Here is a 22,073-nt window from a genome sequence, read left to right on the forward strand (position 1 = left end):
TTTTGACCATTCCACTGGAAGAGCATTTGTGAGGTCTCCGCTCTAATTCATCCCAAAGATGTTGATCAGGTTGAGGTCAGGACTCTGTGAAGTTCCTCCACACCAAACTCACTCACCCATGTCTTTATGGACCTTGCTTTGTGCACTGGTTTGCAGTCATGTTGGAACAGGAAGGGGTCATCCCCAAAGTGTTCCCACAAAGCATAAAATTGTCCAAAATGTCTTGGTATACTGAAGCATTAAGAGTTCCTTTCACTGGAACTAAAGGGCCAAGCCCAGTCCCCTGAATTCAGTGATTTGGAGGGGTGTCCTCAAATGTTTGGCAACATAGTGTATATATATGTATTACTTATTACCCTTGTAGCCCTTTTATTATGTGCCCTTGTAAGACTACAGTATAATATAATATCAGATGAAACATTAACACAATATTAATGTGAAACGTGATAATTCACATCATACACTTGAACACCAGACATTAAAAACATCAAGTCTTTATTGAAATCTAATTTGATTCTTTTCTGTTTTCAGCTCATGGCAGGGTACAAATGATTAGGCACAAGAGACTAACAGCAACACCACTAAGTCAGGAAAAGGGAGCCCTAGAAATACAGAGCAGGAAAATAAAAGGTTGACAAAACCAGAATTATTATAAAAATATACCAAAATTATATAAACCAAGTTATTATTCATAGCTACTAAAAATCTTTAAGCGGTTCTCATGAGAAAACCATATGATTGATTAGAGACGGCAGAGAATGTGTTCACTTATCACTACAGTGTATTCATATATGGAAATCATTTCGACGTCCATTTTCATCTGCGAGACAGAGGCTGCAAAACCATGATGGTTAGCTTCATCCTTATACACTAGAATGGGATCATGGACTAAAACATAACTCCTATCTCTCTCATTTCATTTCATCAGTTTCTCCTGATGTCCTACAGGCTGTAGAATTTGAGGCTTCTGTCCATGTCAGTAGAGGACAGGAACTGAGCATGCTCGCCAGTTACCCAAACCTGAGTGATCTATAGAAAGCAAAGAGGAAAAGAGAGGAGAAAGACCCAATCATCATTTTCAATCAGTTATTCATTTTAAAAGCTGAAAACAATTGTTTATGGGAAGCATGGACACTTAACACACGATATAAATGTATAACAGTAAAGCTGCTGCACTCACCAGTGAAGTTGAGAACCTCAGTCCACTGTTTGCAAATGTACACTCGAATATCAGACCCTCTAACAGCCAGATACGTTCCGCTCTGGTCAAACACCAGAGACTTCACCTGCAGGTCAACAGGAGGAAGAGGAGAAGGAGGAAATGAAAAGGCTGATACTGGTTCATTGCACTTAATGATCTGATTATTTCAATTTGTTTGTGATTTAGTAAAAACAATTGCAGTACACATGGCAACATATCAGCAAACCAACACTTGTATAATAATAACAAACCTCATAGTTATTATCCAAAGTAATTGTCTAAAAGTTCATCAGCTTCCTCAGATCCCACAGCTTCAGAGAGCTATCCTGAGCACCTACAAAAACACGATGGATGGATGGATGGATGGATGGATATGTACGTTTTTTTTTTTCCTTTGTTTGATATCACTTTTACATTTATGTCTGAGCAACTCCTACTGCAATATTAAATGACAAAATGCCCTTTTATAAAGCTATTCCACATCAAACTGTGTTTGTGTGTCAAATTGTACATGGTTAATGGTTAATTGTTCCAAATGTTTGGAGGTTTTATTGAACACACCTTTAATACTGTACCAGATGCTAGAAGCTAGAGAATCATTACTGCTTCATATTAACAAAATAAACAGTTTAATTGTAGTGTGTGTGTGTGTGTGTGTGTGTCATTTGTAATAAAAGTATATTAAGTTCAGAGAGAAAACTCATCCTAGGCCAAAAATGAAAAGTAGAATATGAAATAAAATTGTGCAAATGTGACTATTGTTATTCACCAGCTCTTCTGTGAGCTACTTGAAACTATTTAAATGAAAGGGGGGAAAAATATGAAGTTACATTATCTTTCTTTTTCGGGAAGCTGATCTCACTCTTGTTGTTTGAAATATATTTCTATTAAATCTTGTTGATTCAGGTCAGGTCTGATGTAGACTGGTGATCTAGACCAGATTAGGTGTGTGCATTAATACTGTATAAGTTTTGCACAGGACCCTGGGATATTTAAGAACTGACCCCCAACCAACTGAGGTATGAAGAGTGTTAGTGTGTTAAGTAGGGAAGAGAAATTGTGATCGAATAGAGGAAATATATTGTGTGAAACATGGAAAAATATGCTGGGACTGTCTACACTGATTTGCTCTGTTTCTTGAGCCTAAAGTATAAAACCTTCAGGAAAGTGAGTTAAAAAAATAATATTACATTAGTCCTACACTTTTTTCTTATGCTAAATGGTTTAATCTTGAGTAAAATCCGCTAAGCTACTCGTTTCCCCGTGTTCAGCCTCATGGATTTATTATGGACACAGGTGAACATCCTGTGCAGAGGAGAGAGGGAAGAAAGCTGAGAAAGTCTCAGCTTTAAAGTAATATAAGATCTATAAGATATATGATAGTAATATAACTAATATAAGATAATATAGATCTACACAAAGCAGAAAGAGGCAAGCAGCTGTTTATCAAACTTGCTACAACCCAAAGTAGAATAGTTTGTATTCGACCTGTAATGAGCTGTAGACGTCTTCAGGCATAACATTATGACCACCTGCCTAACATTGGTAGTGTTGGTCCACCTTTTGGCATGAACTCCACTAGATCCCTGAAGGTGTGCTGCTGGATCTGGCACAAAAGATGTTAGCAGCAGATCCTTTAAGTCCTCTAAGTTGTGAGGTGAGGCCTCCATGGATCGGACTTGTTTGTCCAGCACATCCCACAAAAGCTTGATTGGACTGAGATCTGGGGAATTTGGAGGCCAAGTCAACACCTCAAACCCAAACTATTCCTGAACCATTTTTGCTTTGTGGCATTGTGTCACGTTATCCTGCTGAAAGAGGCCACAGGCGTCAGGAAATAACGTTTCCATGAAAGGGTGTACATGGTCTGTGACGATGCTTAGGTGGGTGGTACGGGTCAAAGTAACATCCACGTGGATCTCAGGACACAAGGTTTCCCAGCAGAACATTGCCCAAAGCATGACATTGTCTCCGCCGGCTTGCCTTCTTCCCATAGTGCATCTTGGTGCCATGTGTTCAACAGGTAAGTGATGCACACGCACCCGGCCATCCACGTGATGTAAAAGAAAACGTGATTCATCAGACCAGGCCATCTTCTTTCATTGCTCCCTGGTCCAGTTCTGATGCTCATATGCCCATTGTTGGCACTTTTGGCTGTATACAGGAGTCAGCATGGGCACCCTGACTGGTCTGTGGCTATGCAGCCCCGTACACAACAAACTGTGATGCACTGTGTATTCTGACACCTTTCTATCAGAACCAGCATTAACTTCTTCAGGAAATTGAGCAACAGTAGCTCGTCTGTTGGATCGGATCACACGGGCCAGCCTTCGCTCCCCACGTGCATCAGTGAGCCTTGGCCGCCCCTGACCCTGTTGCCGGTTCACCACTGTTCCTTCCTTGGACTACTTTTGATAGATACTGACCACTGCAGACCGGGAATACCTCACAAGAGCTACAGTTTTGGAGATACTCTGATCCAGTCGTCTAGCCATAACAATTTGTCCCTTGTCAAACTCGCTCAAATCCTTACGCTTGCCCATTTTTCCTGCTTCTAACACATCAACTTTGAGGACAGAATGTTCACGTGCTGCCTAATATATCCCACCCACTAACAGGAGCCATGATGAGGAGATAATCACTTCACCTGTCAGTGGTCATAATGTTATGCCTGATCAGTGTATATCCCCTAACTGCTATTCAGTGAAATTGTTTTGTATTGAAATTACATATCAGAAAGTCTTTTTATGTCCTCACTCACATCTGACTATAAAAAATTGATGAATCAGCACATCATTTTTTTTTTCAATTACTTAAAGCAAATATCGTCTGCGAGTCTGATGAATTTGTCCAGAGGTGGACAAAATAATTAAAACACAAGTTGAATTATATAAAAAACAAAAAGCAAATAAATAAATAACCAAATGTATTTATGGTGTTCCACAGTTAATAACAAAATTAACAAAAATGACAGTGGACAAGAAAATGCAGAGCAACCCTGCTGTTCAAATTCCTCATCATGAGAGAGAAAGCAACCTCTTACAAGGTGATGGCAACTACCTGTCTGATGGGGAGAACATCTCTTTTCCGGGTCCTCTGATGAGGTGAGTGCTTATTTCTCCTCTGAGATAACACACACACACACACACACAAACTGAACATTCAGCAGGAATGTTTGGAAACATATCATCAGCTGGTCAAGGTGTATGTTCAATAATCTGTATCCATCCATTACAGCAGTAAGATCCAGATGGAGGACGTGATGCGTTTTATCCAGAGGAAATCCCAGGAGTGCCTACAAAAGGTGGAGGAACCTGACCAGAAGGAGACCTATTTCTTCTGGAAGGTGATGGAGCTGCGTTGCAGCAAAAATGGAGTAAGCGTTTTAGTTGACTTTCACAGCAAAATTACTCACAATAAAAGCAGCAAGAGATTTAATAAGCTAAATTTGTCAGCATGAATAAATATACTGTGTCTAGAGTAGTGATGGAAGTTAAGCATGTTTCTTTTACAGAAAGCAGAGCTGGCAGATGCTGCAACTGTCCTTTTCAAGAACTACAGGCTTCTGAAGAAAAGGGTATAAACTTGTCATGTTATGTTGTAATATGTTATATTAGCTATACCTTTGTTTATTAATGCATCAGCATCACCATCTGTCTACTTTTTGTGTTGTTTTTGCTTTATTTGTTGCTGTCTAATGTGCCAATTCCATCTACAGAGAGCGGTTAAGAACCAAGATAGCTGGTGTCTTTCTCTGGCGAAACTTTTGTGCTCTGCCGACCCAGAAGACGAGATATTGGATGCTCTGATTCAAATGGGACAGGACCTTGGTATGGATAACATAAACAATATTCTAGGAACTTCACATGTTGTGATCGGATCATGAACTCTGGACTGTTGCACTGACCCAAATCCTTACATGCATGTTTGGTCTTTCATCTGCAGACTCCAGAGGACTGACCTATGCTGCACAGCTGTGCTACGTAGCTGCAACGGAGGAGTTGCAGATTTTACAGAGCCCCAGCTTTGAGCTCATTGGCTGTAACAGGTATTGTGTGTGTGTTCGTGTGTGAGAGCGCTTGGGTATGATTATTCTTCTGACTTGACTAAGACACTTTTCTCTTTGTACAGTCTGCCAATCAGGCAATCAGCCATAAGGGAAGCAATTGAACGAATGGAGGTGTATGAATACATATGCTCGCTGACCACAGGGCTTCCCCAGCCAAATTTCCAAGTTAGAATTTCTCTTTTTATTCCTTTTTAATATTCTTTTTATCAAATTTAAGCATGGACCTTTTTGCTAAGATGGAATGACTCTGTCTGTCTTAGATCTTCAAGTGCTATCACGCCAGTAGGTTAGCCGAGCTCGGCCTTTTCGACCAAGCCCTCGAGTACTGCGAGGCCATCGCTACAGCAATTGCTACTTTACCACGGCAAATCACCAAGACCACAATGAAAATGACCATTGCGGTAAATATGATACTTGTAAAATGATTCCAAGGTTTTATTTACAAAATATTTAGTCGGTTTATTTTCCGTCTGTCTCGTAGCTGTCTGAGAAGCTACACCAAGGGAAGGAAGAAGAACCGGAGTGGCTGGTAAACCTTCGTCAGCTGTACGCGGACGGAGTGTATAAGCTGAAGAACTCCGGACGTGGCCTCATGACTAGTGAGATGTTCAGTCTCCAGCGTCCACGTCAGGAAGGCCACATTACACCATGGGGTATGTTCATCCACCATTTGGACATAAAACTGTACCTAAAGAATCACACAGCAAAGAATTTACAGTAATGATTTAAAGTCCGGTAAAGATTTTTAGCACACGTCTGTCAGATCTTTAACACATTACACTGGGCCAAAACAGTCTAATCAGCTTCATATATTTTGCCTGAAAAGGTTTATTAAAAGGTTTGAATTTAATATGGTCATATTTATATAAAGTGTACGTTAGTCTTTGGGTAAGAGACAGAAGGGATCAGAACTTAGGTAGCAGAAAAGATGATTTCAGATTGATTTTTCAAGACGACACACTTCTTATTTGTTACTGAATGATTGTATATTTGTTTAACAGAGGTGTTTGAGTCCCTGTACACTCCGGGAGAGCTGCTGGGTGAAGGAGGCTTCGGGAGCGTCTGTGCAGGAGTCCGTAATGCTGACGGAAAACAGGTAAGCGGACTGCACATCTACAGTTCATTTGCACTAATCGACACAATTCATCACAACTTATATGTCTTAGTGAGGTTTTCTATAAGAATGTAATTATGTGTTGTATATGCGAACAGGTTGCCATTAAATACGTGGGGAAGGAAATGAATGAAGCTTTCATCACCATTGTAAGTAAACTTCCTTTACTTCTGAGGTTATGTGTGGAATTATGTGTCAATTACTAATCCAAGCCTTTTATACTGTAACATTTCTGTTTACCATAATTTAGACCTAATCACGCCGCACCCATGCTAAGTGTGTCTGTTTATATTTCAGCCTGGAGAGACAAACAGCCTTCCTCTGGAAGTTGCTTTAATGCAAATGGTGTCCAAGCCATATTGCCATGAAAATGTCTTGGAGCTGATCGAGTGGTTCGAGATGTCGGACTGCTTCATCTTGATCCTGGAGAGACCAATCCCCTGCACAGACCTCCGAAAATTCCTAAAAGGTCACAAAGGGCGACTGTCTGAATCACTGGCAAAACACATCATGCGTCAGGTGGTTCAGGCCGCTCGCCACTGCTCTGAATGTGGTGTCCTGCACCGTGACATCAAGCCGGAGAATATTCTCATCAACACCGACACACACCAGCTGAAGCTGATAGACTTTGGCTGTGGTGATTTGCTGCAGGACACCCCCTACAGATATTATGCAGGTAAGCACATCATAGGTCTTGGAAAGAATAAAAACATGCAGTGGACAACCATTTTTGTGATGTTGCTCCTTCTGTCTTTTTCACTCAGGAACTAGAGCTTACTTCCCACCTGAGTGGATATGTGAGGGCGAGTATATGGGTGATCATGCTACCGTCTGGAGTCTGGGAGTTCTACTGTTTGACATGGTATGTGGAGAACTGCCCTTCTGGTGCGAGAAGGACATCGTTGCCCGGGACTTGCACTTTGCTAACGACCTGTCCGAAGGTGAGAAAGTCCAAACACATCAAGTTTAGATATGTATAGTAATGTTGGAAAACTTGCCTTTCACAATAAATGAATCATATTAATTGATTTTCCAAAATCTAGAATGTCTGACTAAATGTCTCTCTCATCACTACACACAGGTTGCCGTGACCTGATCCAGTGGTGTCTGGAGCTATATCCTCACTGGCGCCCAACGTACGAGCAAATCCTCAGCCACCAGTGGTTTGAGGAACCTAAGAAGAATGTCAAGGTGAGTCAGTGAGAAGAGATTAGACTGTAATATATCGAGCAGAAACATGCTATACTAGTCCAGATTACATGGCTTGTACTGCTCAGTAACAGAGATTGGTGTGCTTACCTGATTATATGAGATTACACAAATCTAATCACATAGAGGCTCAAAATAAAAGAGATTATCCTTGATAAAATAGTTTTCAATGAGATCATCTAGAAGTAAAGCTAACAACCCATTAACACACAAAGTAATCTGTGGCTATAGAAATGTTCAGCTCAAAAATAACGCTAAGAAATATGTAGAACACGTTCATTTCACTCTTCTATTCTAGGAAAGTGAAGGCTGTTTCTGTTTAATTCATTTCTGAAGATGTGTTTGCATTACATGCAGTCAAATATTAGGCATATCCAGTATGATTTATGACGTGTGAATTAAGTATGTACAATATTTTTTTCTGGTACAGAACCTGTGTCCTCTTCCTGAGAACATCATCACGCCATGGGGTATGTTAGAATCCACCATTTCCAAAAATGTTGCTGTAATGTGTTGCTAGTGAATGTATAACTTTTCTGCAGATTTTCTTATTTCAGCTTGATTTGAATGATGGTCTGTTTGTTTAACAGAGGTGTTTGAGTCGTTGTACACCCCGGGAGAGATGCTGGGTGAAGGAGGCTTCGGGACAGTCCGTGCGGGAATCCGTAATGCTGATGGCAAGCAGGTCATTAGACTGTGCATGACATCTACAGTCCATTTGCACTTAGTAACCATTGTTAAGCGTTTGAAAAATGATCGATGTCCCTGAGGGACAATCCCAGGGTTAAACAATAACACTTGCCTGATTGTCTGGGGCAAAAATAAAACACACTATGTCAGAACAGCCGAGTTAAAAAATCATAGATTTTGCAGGGAACTGTTTAGTAACTGAACTATGTAACTGATACCACTGTGACGTATTTAAATGTTTAATCTTCAGCAAATGCTGAAAATTGGTCTGATTCAGTTGTGTGTTCAGTCAACGTAAAGAAACCGCATTATTTAGTGTCAATCATCTGCAAAGTGAGAATTGCAGCAAACTGTTGGCAAAATGGGAGTATGAGGCTAAGCCAGTCTGAAGCCTATTGGAATAGATTCATTTTATTTCTGATCACAACTCTGTAGAAATTATGAATTGTATATGTTCTGTTCATGTTTTACAATAAGAATGTGCATGTTTCTTTATGTCTGAACAGGTTGCACTGAAATATGTGGGGACCAATAATAAATAACACCCACCTGATAGACCAAATGATGTGTCCGTTTACTCAGTCCTACTAAAATAATCCTAAACTACTTACCTTCAACTTAGAGTTCACATTCAGATTGTATTCCCTATCATCCATAATAGATATCTGAATCATTACCAGTTCATACCTTCGTATTGTATCATCTCTGATTCAGTAGATTAGAAGAATTCGCTCCAGTCCAGGACTAACTGTATCTGTTCGTATTTCAGCCTGGAGAAACAAGCAGCCTTCCCCTGGAAGTTGCACTAATGAAAAAGGTCTCCAAGCCGCTTCCTTGTGACAATGTGCTGGAGTTGATTGAATGGTTCGAGATGTCCGATTGCTACATCTTGGTCCTGGAGCGACCCAGCCCATGCATGGACCTCCAGCAGTTCCTTAAACATCACGACGGCAGATTGTCAGAAGCACTGGCTCAGAAAATCATGAGCCAGGTGGTTAAAGCCGCTTGTCACTGTTGTCAAGCCGGTGTTTTCCATGGTGACATCAAGGCGGAGAACCTTCTCATCAACCCTGACACGCTGGATGTGAAGTTAATCGACTTTGGCTGTGGAGCTCTGCTCTCTGACACGCCCTACACAGAATATGAAGGTAAGTGCATAATAGGTAGGAGACAGAATCAAAGAGAACGAAGTGAAGTTTCCACAGTGCTGACGGTGCTCCTTCTCTCTTTTTTGCTCAGGAACTTGGAGTATCTCTCCACCTGAGTGGGTGTGCGATGGAGAGTATTTCGGATATCCTGCCACCATTTGGAGTCTGGGAGTTCTCCTTTTTTACCTGGTCTGCGGACACATGCCCTTCCATAATGAGGATGACATCTTTTACAGGAAGATGTACTTCGCTCCCGGCGTGTCTGAAGGTGAGGAAATGTAGAAGCATCACCATTTAGAACTGCTGAAGTTTGTGAAACTGGCATTACAAGATGAATTGATTTTTGAATAATATTAATATCTATCTAAATGTCAAAGCACTAGCTATAATATCTCATCACTGCACACAGGTTGCCACAATCTGATAAATTGGTGCCTGGACTTGGAACCTGAATGTCGGCCCGCATTTGAAGACATCCTAAACCATGAATGGTTTAAATCTGGTGAAGGTTCTTTTTTCTTTTTCTTTTCAAGCAAAAGCCATTTGCTGTCATTGCTTAACTAGCCTGAAATAGTGAATACTTAAGCATCGGCTAGTCACGTGACTGTCACATGATCGTACTGCACTGAGAGAGTTCTTGTGGTCAGTCAGTATTGTCAGAATTGCCTGAAATCTCCGCTGTTTCTTGGGCAGTTTGCCAGAGCTGCGCTCCAATTTTGTGGCGTTATGTTATGTTTTGTATTCCTTTGCATTTTGATTCAAGTTACCTACTGATGTCCTGATTATGTTTTGCTTAATTTTTGTTATAATAAATATTATGTTTAAATTATGTTTCCGCCGTGTCATCTCCCTTAATGCTGCATCTTTGCATCTTGGTGTAACAAATAAATATATATAACAAAAGCAACAAAAGTGAGTACACCCTAAGTGATAACAGCTGTACATCATTTAAGCATGCAAAGTCACATGTCCTATTCATCATGTTCATGTGTTTGTCAGCTTGATAGGACCATACAAATTTGTGTATCTTATATTAGAACATTTAAAATTTAATGCTTTGAGTACAATTCACTCAACTGTTAGTGGGTGGGATATATTAGGCAGTAAGTGAACATTTTGTCCTCAAAGTTGATGTGTTAGAAGCAGGAAAAATGGACCTGTGTAAGGATTTGAGGCAGTGTCATGCTTTGGGCAATGTTCTGCTGGGAAACCTTGGGTCCTGCCATCCATGTGGATGTTGACACGTTCCACCTACCTAAGCATTGTTGCAGACCATGTACACCCTTTCATGGAAACGGTATTCCCTGATGACCGTGGCCTCTTTCAGCAGGGTAATTGTCGGAACTCAGAGCCCCCTCCGAGTGGACATATCACCGGGTGGAATTTTTAGATTGTGTCTATTTCTCTTAGCTTTCCATAATCTTACCCAATGAACTCAATAAACTATAAAAACTTAGCCAAAATAAAGGAGATCTCAGTCAGCAGATGAGAAGAAGCAGGTTTCTTTATTCAGCCATGCAGTCAACAACATGCATTTATGAAGAGAGCAGCTGGTTTTTAAAATCCCTGAGAAATTCCCCTCTACTTATACTACTTATACCCCAATATTTAAATATTTCCAGCAATTTCCCATTATTTTCAATGTATGGCTACTTTAGTCCCTCCTTCCTTAATTTACATACTTTTGCCATTTCCCATTATTTTCCTACTTGTACCGATACCGCCCCTAAATTAATATCATCCTCCCCTTGATGATGTCAATTTTTCCTCCTCTCAAGTTTCCCTTGTTTTCAGGCTAAGTCAGCAATTTTCAAGAAAAAATTGCACTTACTTATAAGCGCTGCTTCCTTATCAACTTCATTTGACCACAACCTCCCAAGCTGCTTCCTCGGATCATCCCGACCTCACACGCTGCCTTCCACAACTATGTGTAAGTACCCTGACCTCTCCTCTGTGTCATATTGACATTTCTTTATCTGCTTGATCTAAGTTAGATGCGTTTCTATTTTTTAAGTAAGCCTTGCCATTATGCTGTCTCATATCCTTCCCGCCAATGCTCTTCACTACCATAGACCAAGTCACACTGCCCTAACAGCCTACCACTGTCCTGTCACAGTAACCTGGCTCACCGCACACACTGTTTCCTCTTGCCTTAGTGCATATCCTGGGCCTTGAGCTTTTAAGCGTTTCACTCTTATTGTCTGCTAAGCTTTATTTAAGATTACATAGTCACACGATATGCACCTCACTCATCCCTATTTTTCCTTCTAGCTCAGTCAGCCTGCCGTGCTATCTTCCGAAGAAGTCCCAGGGGTGCTCTGTGACGCTGTCGCCAATATCGGCTGTCTTGCCTGGCTATTGAGCTTACTGGTTTCCTGGAACACCTATCTGACACCTCCATCCCCGAGTCCTCTCACCTTACTCACTATATCGTGAGAGATGCCCTCTGTCTCGATCAGAGCACCCAATTTCACCCCAAAACCTGTGATCAGTCTACTCAGACCCTCTACTGGCATTGGACACGCGCTACCTCTCAAGGCATCCAGACTATTGAGATCTCTTCTGATGATTCTTCCTCTGACTCTTCTTCACCTCCTAACTCTCCTGATGTTCCCCAACATTCTCCTGGCTTTGTGTCTTTGCTTTACAGTATTCACAATATTCCCCAATCTTCTCCTGTCTATTCGCCTCCAGTTTCTCCCACTGATTACTCTCCCACTTCTCCTCAGGAACCTGACGTCCCTTCTTCTACAGCTGACCCTCCGGTCCCACTGATCCCACTGGATAGGCTGACTGACTGAGCTGTAACTCCTAATGTTTCAATAAATTTCTCTTTCCTTCTTCCTGTCTCAGTGTGGTTATTACACCAGTATACTAATATTAATGGTTTTGCATGATTATTATAAAGGTTATACATGATTATTATAAATTTGCATTAATCAAAGCCAGCTACTAGTCAATAGCTAAATATTTTGGATAGGTAAACACTACTGATAAGCAGGGTATTGCTATTTTAAAGCTAAGCATATAATTTTCTCCGACATAATGCACCGTGCGACAAAGCCCAAATGGTTCAGGAATGGTTTGATGAGCACAAAAATGAGTTTGAGGTGTTGACCTGGCCTCCAAATTCCCCAGATCTCAATCCAGTCCAGCATCTGTGGGATGTGCTGGACAAACAAGTCCGATCCATGGAGGCCTCACCTTGCAACTTACAGGACTTTAAGGATCTGCTGCTAACATCTTGGTGCCAGATACCACAGCATACCTTCAGGGATCTAGTGGAGTCCATGCCTCGATAGGTCAGGGCTGTTTTGGCAGCAAAAGGGGGACCAACACAATATTAAGCAGGTGGTCATAATGTTATGCCTGATCAATGTATATGATACAGTATATAATGAAACATATACAATTGAATAATATAAACAGTTCTATGTATATTTAAAAGGATTTGCAGTATGAGTATATTGTGAATAAGAATCTCAGGATGAGCTCAGTTTTCATGATTACAGCAGAAGGTTTTAAATTCAAGTCTACATTATATTCATATAAGATCATCGACTGAAGCAACGGTGAGATTTGGGCATGAACTGTTGATGGGAAGTGCAGATTTTTAAGCTATCCATGTGTGTTCATCCACAGCAGCAGACGTTGAGTCATAAATGCAGACGGCTCCAAGCAGAAGATCATAAATATGATGATATTGAATGAAAGCAAACAGCAGCCACTCAGGTATAAGGTTCCTAATTTATTTACAGGAATTTATTTACAGATATTCAAATTCATTTACAGGAATATATTTACAGGAATTCAAATTTATTTACAAGAATATATTTACAGGAATTATAATTTATTTGTAATTATAATTAGTAATTAGAATTTGTTGGGTGCTGATGGTCTGATCCAACACGGCCAATTCATCATCTGTGGAATAAAAACATGTTTAAATTAATATAGAGTATTGTAGAAGATAATGTTTCCTTATCTGATTTCTTGTTCAATTGTCATGAAAATAAAATTACATAATACTTTATTGTGGAAGAATGCAGTAGGGTTCTAGTACAATCCATGTGATCTGGATCATATTCTGTGTTAGTTCATTTTAATTAGATCTGATGTTTTACCTGGCTAACCTGAAGGGCTTCTGTGAACCACCCATGTTTACTGATCTGCTTCAGGCTTGGTCTTTTGGTGGGATCTTGCTCCAAGCGCCAGTTGATCAGATGGCGGCAGGCTGTGTGGGCAGTGATGTAAACAGAGACAGAAATTTAGTCACTAATTTTTAATCTTCACTATCATTTTTCTCAGATTTGTTGTAATATCTCAAAATGCTGAGATGCAAAATGCAAATTCATACACCTCCGTTCATTCAATTGCTTCCCTTATGGCTGATTGCCTGATTGGCAGACTGTACAAAGAGAAAAGTGTCTTTTAGAAAAGTGTCTTTCATATCCACCAAGTGCATATGAGCCACATGTTATTCCACCAAGTGCTTATGCACCAAGCGCTAATCCACCAAGCGCTTATGGACCATTTGCTTTTCCACCAAATGCTTATGGACCATTTGCTTCTGGACCACTTGTTTATGCACCAAGTGCTTATCCACCAAGTGCTTATGGACAATTTGCATATGCACCATGTGCTCCTGCACCAAGTGTTTATTGCCACCGACAGCAGCGCATTGTTTTCTGTTACTCTTCCCGCAGACAGCGTCAAACACCGTACTCGCGTCCGTCTCTGAGGAACAGAAACCAAGTCCGGGACATTGCATAAAATCATGCATACATATTATACATACATATATTAAACATATTACTGTATATATATATTAGTTAAAATATCAAAGATCTGCCACATGTAAAGTAATATATATGTAATGTAATTTTTTTTCTTTCTGCAGCTCCATTTCAACTTTTTAGATATTTTCTCCACAGGTAGGTATAAATAAATTTTGTTATATTTTAGCTAACACTGTATTTAAATCTGTCTTTTCTTTTTTAACAGGTCTGCAGGACTTAAGGACATCATCTTTAGCCTGTATAGAATTTGTATCTTTTCCCATATCAATCCCACCACCCCAATTACCCCCTCATCCCTCTTTGTAGATATCCCTCTTATCTTATATATCATCTGTAAATAGTTCTATATCTGTAAATAGTTTTTTCTTTTAGTGTAGTGTCTATATAGATGAAGTCAATAAAAATATTTTATTAGCATCTATTGAAGCCTCATTCTGATCATTTCTATTCATTAATATACAGTGTTCCTTTAAAAAGCAACCCAAACACACAAAATGAATTTCTCATTAATGTAAATATATAATAATCCTTTTTAAAGAATGACTGAAACTGTGAGTTATTCACTAAAATGTGAAAAATGAAAAATAACAAAATTCAGATTTTTATAGCCTACACAAATTTAAGAGAGCCAGCCTGTAGAAAAGTCTGATTATAGATTGTAATTGTAGAAACCAACAATCTGTGATTTTCTGTGTATAGAGCTGAAGTTTTTACTGATGCAAAATTACTCCTTAAACCTTACTGTCTGCTGTAGGTGGCACATTCATAGTAGGGGAATTATTATTATTATTATTATTATTATTATTATTATTATTATTATTATTATTATTATTATTATTATTATTATTATTATTTGGAAATCTCTCCTAGCTTCTAAAGAGTTCATGTTATAATTACATGTGTTTTCACCTCATAATTATAATATTTTCACCAAGGCATCTTTTGTGAATGTGGTCAACAGCAAGCAGGAAATTACCTATGGTTTATTTAGCTTTTTCATGAGGTTATAAATTTGTCATGACATATTATTTATACACATATTTATCATGCATACAGCAATCAGCTTCAACATAAAAAACACAGGCGTAATACTCTGTAGATCCTCCACCAAAAACAGCTCTGACCCCTCGAGCCATGGACTCCACAACACCTCTGAAGGTGTGCTGTGGCATCTGGCACCAAGATATTAGCAGCAGATCCTTCAAGTCTTGTAAGCTGGGAGGTGGGACCTCAATGAATCAGACTTGTTTGTCTAGCACAGCCCACAGATGGTCTGTTGGATTGAGATCTGGGGAATTTGAAGGCCAAATCAACACCTTCTGGAGATGCTCTGACCAAGTCATCTAACCATTACAATCTGGCCCATGTCAATTTGCTCAGATCCTTACACTTCCAATAATCCAAAAATTTATTCTGGTAGCTACTTCATTTATTCTGGCACCAATCAGACATAACATTATGACCACCTGCCTAATATTGGGTTGATCCCCCTTTTGCTGCTAAAACAGCCCTGACCCAACGAGGCAGGGACTCCACTAGATCTCTGAAGGTGTGCTGTGGTATCTGGCCCTAAGATGTTAGCAGCAGATCCTTAAAGTCCTGTAAGTTGCAAGGTGGGACCTCCATTAATTGGACTTGTTTGTCCAGCACATCCCACAGATGCAGGATTGGACTGAGATCTGAGGAATTTGGGGGCCAAGTCAACACCTCAAACTCATTATTGTGCTCATCAGTGCAAAGAACCCTAAAGTGGAAATAAAAATGTCCTTATACAGTTAAACCTGATCAATTATCTATAGCTGTTAATACATCCACCTGGTGTCATGCTATTACCTGCTTCATATTACTTGTAAAGGTGGGGGTGAAAAAGCTTACAGCACCTGGTATTCCCAGGAGGTCTACCCTCCAACTTCTAACCAGGTCAAACCCTGCATAGCTTCTGAGATCAGACGAGATCAGGCGTTCTCAGGGTGGTGTGGCTGTAAGCGAGAGATGACCCGCACTACCGGCTCTTTATAGTGTATGACGTAGACAACACCTTTCTCTCACTTCCTAATTTGCTGTTGTACAGAGAGAACAACCTCTTCATCTAAACTAACATTTCTGTCTCACCTCCTGCAACACACACACAAACACATGGCTCTTCACCTCTTGGGATTCCTACCACTTAATGTCATGTTACTCCGCTTAATTTCTCCAAATATTTAAACAGGCACGTTGTATCTCAGCTTCTTGCTTTATTTTAATGCCACATATACGACTTCTTAAAAACCACTTTAAATAACACATAAGATAAAGAAAGAGAAAGAAAGGTGACTGAGAACAGACTATTACCACTTCATCCACAAATACTTTGCTTGCTTCAATTTTTTGCGTTAAAAACAATTCAGATCAACAATTTAAAAGCCGCTAAAACTACGAGAGCCGCATGCCTTTTTTTCTTTGCACTGCACACAAAGGCACAGAAAGCACACTATGTTGTTAATATTTGTCAGGACATCATGGATGTCACAGCTCTGCTGACAGCAGTTTTCTCTAGTTTTCCCATCATCCTTAAAGAAACTACTTGTTAATGTTCCAAATGTTTTGGTACACTGTTACTATAAAATAAATGATTGGACCTCAGTTACTTTTTGGCTTTACTTATTTTTTGTTAGTTTAGCTTACTTAAAAACACTTTAAAAAGCTGCAGGTTAATTATCAGCAAAGTGATTCCCCGCGAAGTGAACTACACAGGGAGCAGGATGTACACTTTAAAGTGCACTGCGACACGGGCCGAGAAATCGGCAATCCATTGCTCTTCCTGTAATAGCCCGGATGTTAAGACCTGAATTTTTTTCAACCTGAATTTTAATACCTGAATTTCCTGTAAATCCTGTAAGGATTTTTTTCATTCAGATCAAATTGCAAATTGACAAGTTTTTATTCAGTTCATGTGATTCAATATGCTATTTTGCTTTCAGGAATTTTGGCACTATTATACTTCCATACCTCGTGAAAAAAAATACACATAAAAAAATAAAACACGCAAATCACAGAATTGAAAACAGAATTTAAAAAATAAAACAAACAAAAAAAGAAGAAAAAATATTAAAAACAGACATTTTTTTTGCTTACTTTACACGGATGTTTGTTCTTTCTGCTACTTTTTGCTTGTCATTAAATTTTCTGTTTATTCACGCTTCACTTTTCTGAGTTTTATGCAGATTAAGTGGCGGGATAAAAGTCTGCATTGGTCCACTGCTTCTCAACCTACTGCCCTTCTCTAGCCAATCAGTAAAGTGACGTCACTGACTCTGCCGGTTAGTGTTTGAACCTGTCTTGAGTAAGTGAGAAGATGGGCGACTACACACAGCTACATGTAATCCATATCAATGTATACGTTAGTTAGATGCCTTAATTGCCCAAGGAATTAGTTGTAATATGTCTAAAATGGTCCTTAAATGTTCCAGTTGTTTTGTGCAGGTGTGGAGGACATGGTGCTTTCTTCCTAGAGGAGCAGAGTGTTGGGGTTGTGCTTACAAAGACTGAGTGGATGCTGTGGTCACAGTTTAGGACAGACATTGAACCAGACTCCCCATCCCGAATTAGTTTTAAACTGTGTGAGGCAAATTGTGGAATAAATCTGTTTTAATTACATTTATAGTATCACTCTACAATGCTTACGTCTAATAACCCTAAATCCTTCTGCAGCTTTTAAGGTGGCATGCAACTCCATAATGATGTTGATCTATCTCTAGCACACAGACAGAAATAAAGAGTCTAGAAATAATTTCTAATTTAAAGACTTATTTTCAGTTGACAGATTTTTGACTCTGACAAGAAGCCATTGTTATAATATGAATAAACATCTCTCCCTCTCTCTGGCATTAATATACAACATTAACAGTCACTACTTTAATAAAACTTTCTTTCTTTCTTTTTTTCAATATAGGCCAGAACTAGCAGTAACAGCCCTGGACACAGAATTATAAAAACTGCAGCAAGACACTACTGCAATGGGCAGAAACAGAAGTGCAGAGTCAAATACTTTAAAACCAAATCAAACAAATCAAACGTACATCTTTTATCAACAAGAACGCTACTGTAATGGCAGTCCTGAACATTCAGACTAAAGCTTTTATCTTTCCTGGTTTCTGGATGCAGTGTTTAGTCTTCTTTTTCCACAGACAGTCTGCATCCTGAAACTATCAGGTAAAGAGCTATAAGTGTCATAAAAAGTAATACAGCAGACTTTCATATACTCATATAAAACTGCAAATCTAGCTATTATTAACGGTCATCTTGAAAATATTGCACGGGGAATCTATGCTTCAGTACAGCACCAGCATGCACTTGGCCATGTTCTGATCAGTGAATGTCCGTCTCTGATCCTGCTGCCCCTGACCCTGTATATGACTGACCTGAGCCTGTGGACATGGTGATACAGGACTCTGATTATGAGTCTGGGTTAATACAGAGATAAGAGTAAACACAAAGTGAATTATATTACTAATAGTGTTTCTGTAACCATGTAAATATATATAACTTTAATTGTGTTTCTGTAAACATGTAAAGTCATTTATATTTACATGTTGACAGAAACGCTGTATCAAAGTTATTTATTTACAGACACATTAATAAAATTGTTTACAATTACTCAACATATTTACATTATCTACAAATAAATTGAAATGAATCCATCCCCTACAGAAAGTGTCTTGTCTAGTCCTTAATGCTTTGATTAAAGGGCACAGAATTAAAGCTTGAGGATGTGTCACATAACGGAACACAGCAATATATAGACGCTGCACCTTCACGCCGAAGGCACTTAAAGCTTCTTGAACTCATTAATAAAATGTTATATTTTAATGTAATATATTAAAATGTTATGTTACTGGTTGGAACGAATACATCAGAAGGACAGCACATGTTGGACGTTTGGGGGACAAAGTTAGGGAGGGCAGATTAAGATGGTTTGGACATGTTCAGAGGAGGGAGAGTGAGTGTATATATATATATATATATATATATATATATATATATATATATATATATATACACACACTATATTGCCAAAAGTATTCGCTCATCCATCCAAATAATCAGAATCAGGTGTTCCAATCACTTCCATGGCCACAGGTGTATAAAATCAAGCACCATTTACATTATTAATGGCATTTGGCAGATGCTCTTATCCAGATCGACTTACATTTATACATTTATCTCTTTATTTATATATATATATATACACTATATTGCCAAAAGTATTTGCTCACCCATTCAAATAATCAGAATCAGGTGTTCCAATCACTTCCATGGCCACAGGTGTATAAAATCAAGCACCTAGGCATGCAGACTGTTTTTACAAACATTTGTGAAAGAATGGGTCGCTCTCAGGAGCTCAGTGAATTCCAGCGTGGAACTGTGATAGGATGGCACCTGTGCAACAAATCCAGTCGTGAAATTTCCTCGCTCCTAAATATTCCACAGTCAACTGTCAGCTGTATTATAAGAACGTGGAAGTGTTTGGGAACGACAGCAACTCAGCCACGAAGTGGTAGGCCACGTAAACTGACGGAGCGGGGTCAGCGGATGCTGAGGCGCATAGTGCGAAGAGGTCGCCAACTTTCTGCAGAGTCAATCGCTACAGACCTCCAAACTTCATGTGGCCTTCAGATTAGCTCAAGAACAGTGCGCAGAGAGCTTCATGGAATGGGTTTCCATGGCCGAGCAGCTGCATCCAAGCCATACATCACCAAGTGCAATGCAAAGCGTCGGATGCAGTGGTGTAAAGCACGCCGCCACTGGACTCTAGAGCAGTGGAGACGCGTTCTCTGGAGTGACGAATCGCGCATATTCCATTAAAAAACAATTATTACTCTATTTTCTTATTAAGAAACTTTTTTTTTTTCAACGTTATTTTTTCGGAGGGTGTATGTTTCTAGAATGGACGGACTTCACGTAGCAGATATCATAGTCACATTTCTTGATGATACCAATCTCGTGATTATTCTTTTATTCGTGTATTTCGTCATTATTTTTAATTATTTTTCTTACTACTGCTACTACTACTACTATGATTCCCGTCCGTAAGTCCTGAACAAGGAAGAACAGAGCAGACATGTGGCTCTTGTAGTTGTTGCGGCATTTAAATTGTTGCTCTGAATTGTTTTTAACGAAGTAATAATTGAAGCAAGAAAAGTATTTGTGGATGAAGTGGTAATAGCCTGTTCAAAGACACCTTACTTTCTCTCGCAGCAATCTGCTGTCTTATGTCAAGTGTTTTATTGATGTGGCATGAAAATAAAGCAAGAAGCTGAGATGCAGCGTGCAACGTGCCTGTTTAAATATTTTGTGAAATTAAGCAGAGTAAGATGTCATTAAGTGTTAGTAATCCCAAGAGGTGGAGAGGCGCGTGTGGGTTGCAGGTGGTGAGAAAGATAGTTTGATATGGATGAAGCGGTTGTTCTCTCCACCCAACAGCAAACTGAGACGCGAATGAGTGACTTTAAAATAAATTAAATGAAAAAAGAAAAGAAAAGAAACGGAGTCATCTACATCGTACACTATAAAGAGCCCTTATTGAAAGCGTTCTCTCGCTTACGGCCTTACCACCCTGAGAACGCCCGATCTCGTCCGATCTCGGAAGCTAAGCAGGGTCGGGCCTGGTTAGTACTTGCATGGGAGACCGCCTGGGAATACCAGGTGCTGTAAGCTTTTTCACCGTCAAAAGTCTCTACTGCAACTTTTCAAACTCAAAAACACCTTCAACTTGCATTCATTTATTACTACACAGAGATCACACACAGAGACACATCTGACAAAATCAACAAGCAATCAATCACCTCGACACAAATTCATGCTCAAATCACAGAATTATCCCTACCTCATTTATTTTCCACTTCATTCATTCATTCATTCATTCATTCATTCATTCATTCAAACAATCACTCGTATATTCCTTTAAACTACAATTATTATTCTATTTTCTTATAAAGAAACTTTTTTTTACATAAAGTTATTTATTTCGGAGGGTGTATGTTTCTAGAATGGACGGACTTCACGTAGCAGATATCATAGTCACATTTCTTGATGATACCAATCTCGTGATTATTCTTTTATTAGTGTATTTCTTTATTATTTTTTATTATTTTTCTTACTACTGCTACTACTACTACTATGATTCCTGTCCGTAACAGTCGTAGTTGTAGCATTTGCACTTATAACATGAGCGTCTTAGATGCTCCAACAATCAATTGGATGTTGCAGGTTTGTTCAGATTGTGTACAGTGTTCTTTATTTCTAGATATGTTCTGAAGTTTCCAATTCAAGCACTTGTGTAAAATCCCCGTTGAAAGACTCGTCTAGCAAATGCTTTAAACGCAGAGAGAGAGAGAGAGAGAGAGAGCGCACGCACTCACGCGCTCTCTCACTCGCTCGCGTTGGAACCCGGCCCCTCTCTCCAGTTCAGCTGGTGGCGGTAATGCGTCCAACTCCTGAACAAAGAAGAAGAGAGCAGACATGTGGCTCTTGTAGTTGTTGCGGCATTTAAATTGTTTCTAACGAAGTAATAATTGAAGCAAGAAAAGTATTTGTGGATGAAGTGGTAATAGCCTGTTCAAAGACTCCTTACTTTCTCTCGCAGCAATCTACTGTCTTAGGTCAAGTGTTTTATTGATGTGGCATGAAAATAAAGCAAGAAGCTAAGATGCAGCGTGCAACGTGCCTGTTTAAACATTTTGTCAAATTAAGCAGAGTAAGATGTCATTAAGTGTTAGTAATCGCAAGAGGTGGAGAGGCGCGTGTGGGTTGCAGGTGGTGAGACAGAAAGTTTGATATGGATGAAGCGGTTGTTCTCTCC

The 22,073-nt window shown here is 39.5% G+C and overlaps 1 protein-coding gene, 1 non-coding gene and 1 pseudogene across 2 annotated transcripts; 2 read left to right on the forward strand and 1 right to left on the reverse strand.

The window, feature by feature from the left end:
* The first annotated feature begins 4,168 nt into the window (after positions 1-4,168).
* LOC131350349 (uncharacterized) lies at positions 4,169-9,713 on the forward strand. Its single transcript, XM_058385475.1, has 17 exons — positions 4,169-4,305; positions 4,439-4,577; positions 4,716-4,778; positions 4,920-5,031; positions 5,147-5,249; positions 5,333-5,435; positions 5,531-5,671; positions 5,752-5,923; positions 6,272-6,366; positions 6,483-6,533; positions 6,682-7,060; positions 7,149-7,325; positions 7,466-7,575; positions 8,024-8,063; positions 8,184-8,354; positions 9,045-9,431; positions 9,523-9,713. Exons 1-17 carry the CDS (start codon positions 4,169-4,171, stop codon positions 9,711-9,713), a joined length of 2,571 nt encoding a protein of 856 aa, XP_058241458.1.
* A 6,385-nt stretch (positions 9,714-16,098) lies between these two features.
* LOC131350443 (5S ribosomal RNA) lies at positions 16,099-16,217 on the reverse strand (annotated as a pseudogene).
* A 4,593-nt stretch (positions 16,218-20,810) lies between these two features.
* Positions 20,811-20,929, forward strand: LOC131350377 (5S ribosomal RNA). The gene has a single exon (XR_009204192.1). It is a non-coding gene; the product is annotated as a 5S ribosomal RNA (ribosomal RNA).
* Positions 20,930-22,073: the final 1,144 nt, after the last annotated feature.

This window comes from Hemibagrus wyckioides, unplaced genomic scaffold (genome assembly GCF_019097595.1).
Source record: "Hemibagrus wyckioides isolate EC202008001 unplaced genomic scaffold, SWU_Hwy_1.0 Contig35, whole genome shotgun sequence".
NCBI lineage: Eukaryota > Metazoa > Chordata > Actinopteri > Siluriformes > Bagridae > Hemibagrus > Hemibagrus wyckioides.

What these genes read in the sequence shown, in the direction of transcription:
- LOC131350349 (XM_058385475.1), top strand. Translation starts at nt 4,169, where the DNA reads ATGACAGTGGACAAGAAAATGCAGAGCAACCCTGCTGTTCAAATTCCT. An exon ending in CAATGAAAATGACCATTGCG is followed by an intron (nt 5,672 to 5,751) that starts GTAAATATGATA and finishes TCTGTCTCGTAG; the next exon opens with CTGTCTGAGAAGCTACACCA. An exon ending in TGCTAACGACCTGTCCGAAG is followed by an intron (nt 7,326 to 7,465) that starts GTGAGAAAGTCC and finishes CACTACACACAG; the next exon opens with GTTGCCGTGACCTGATCCAG.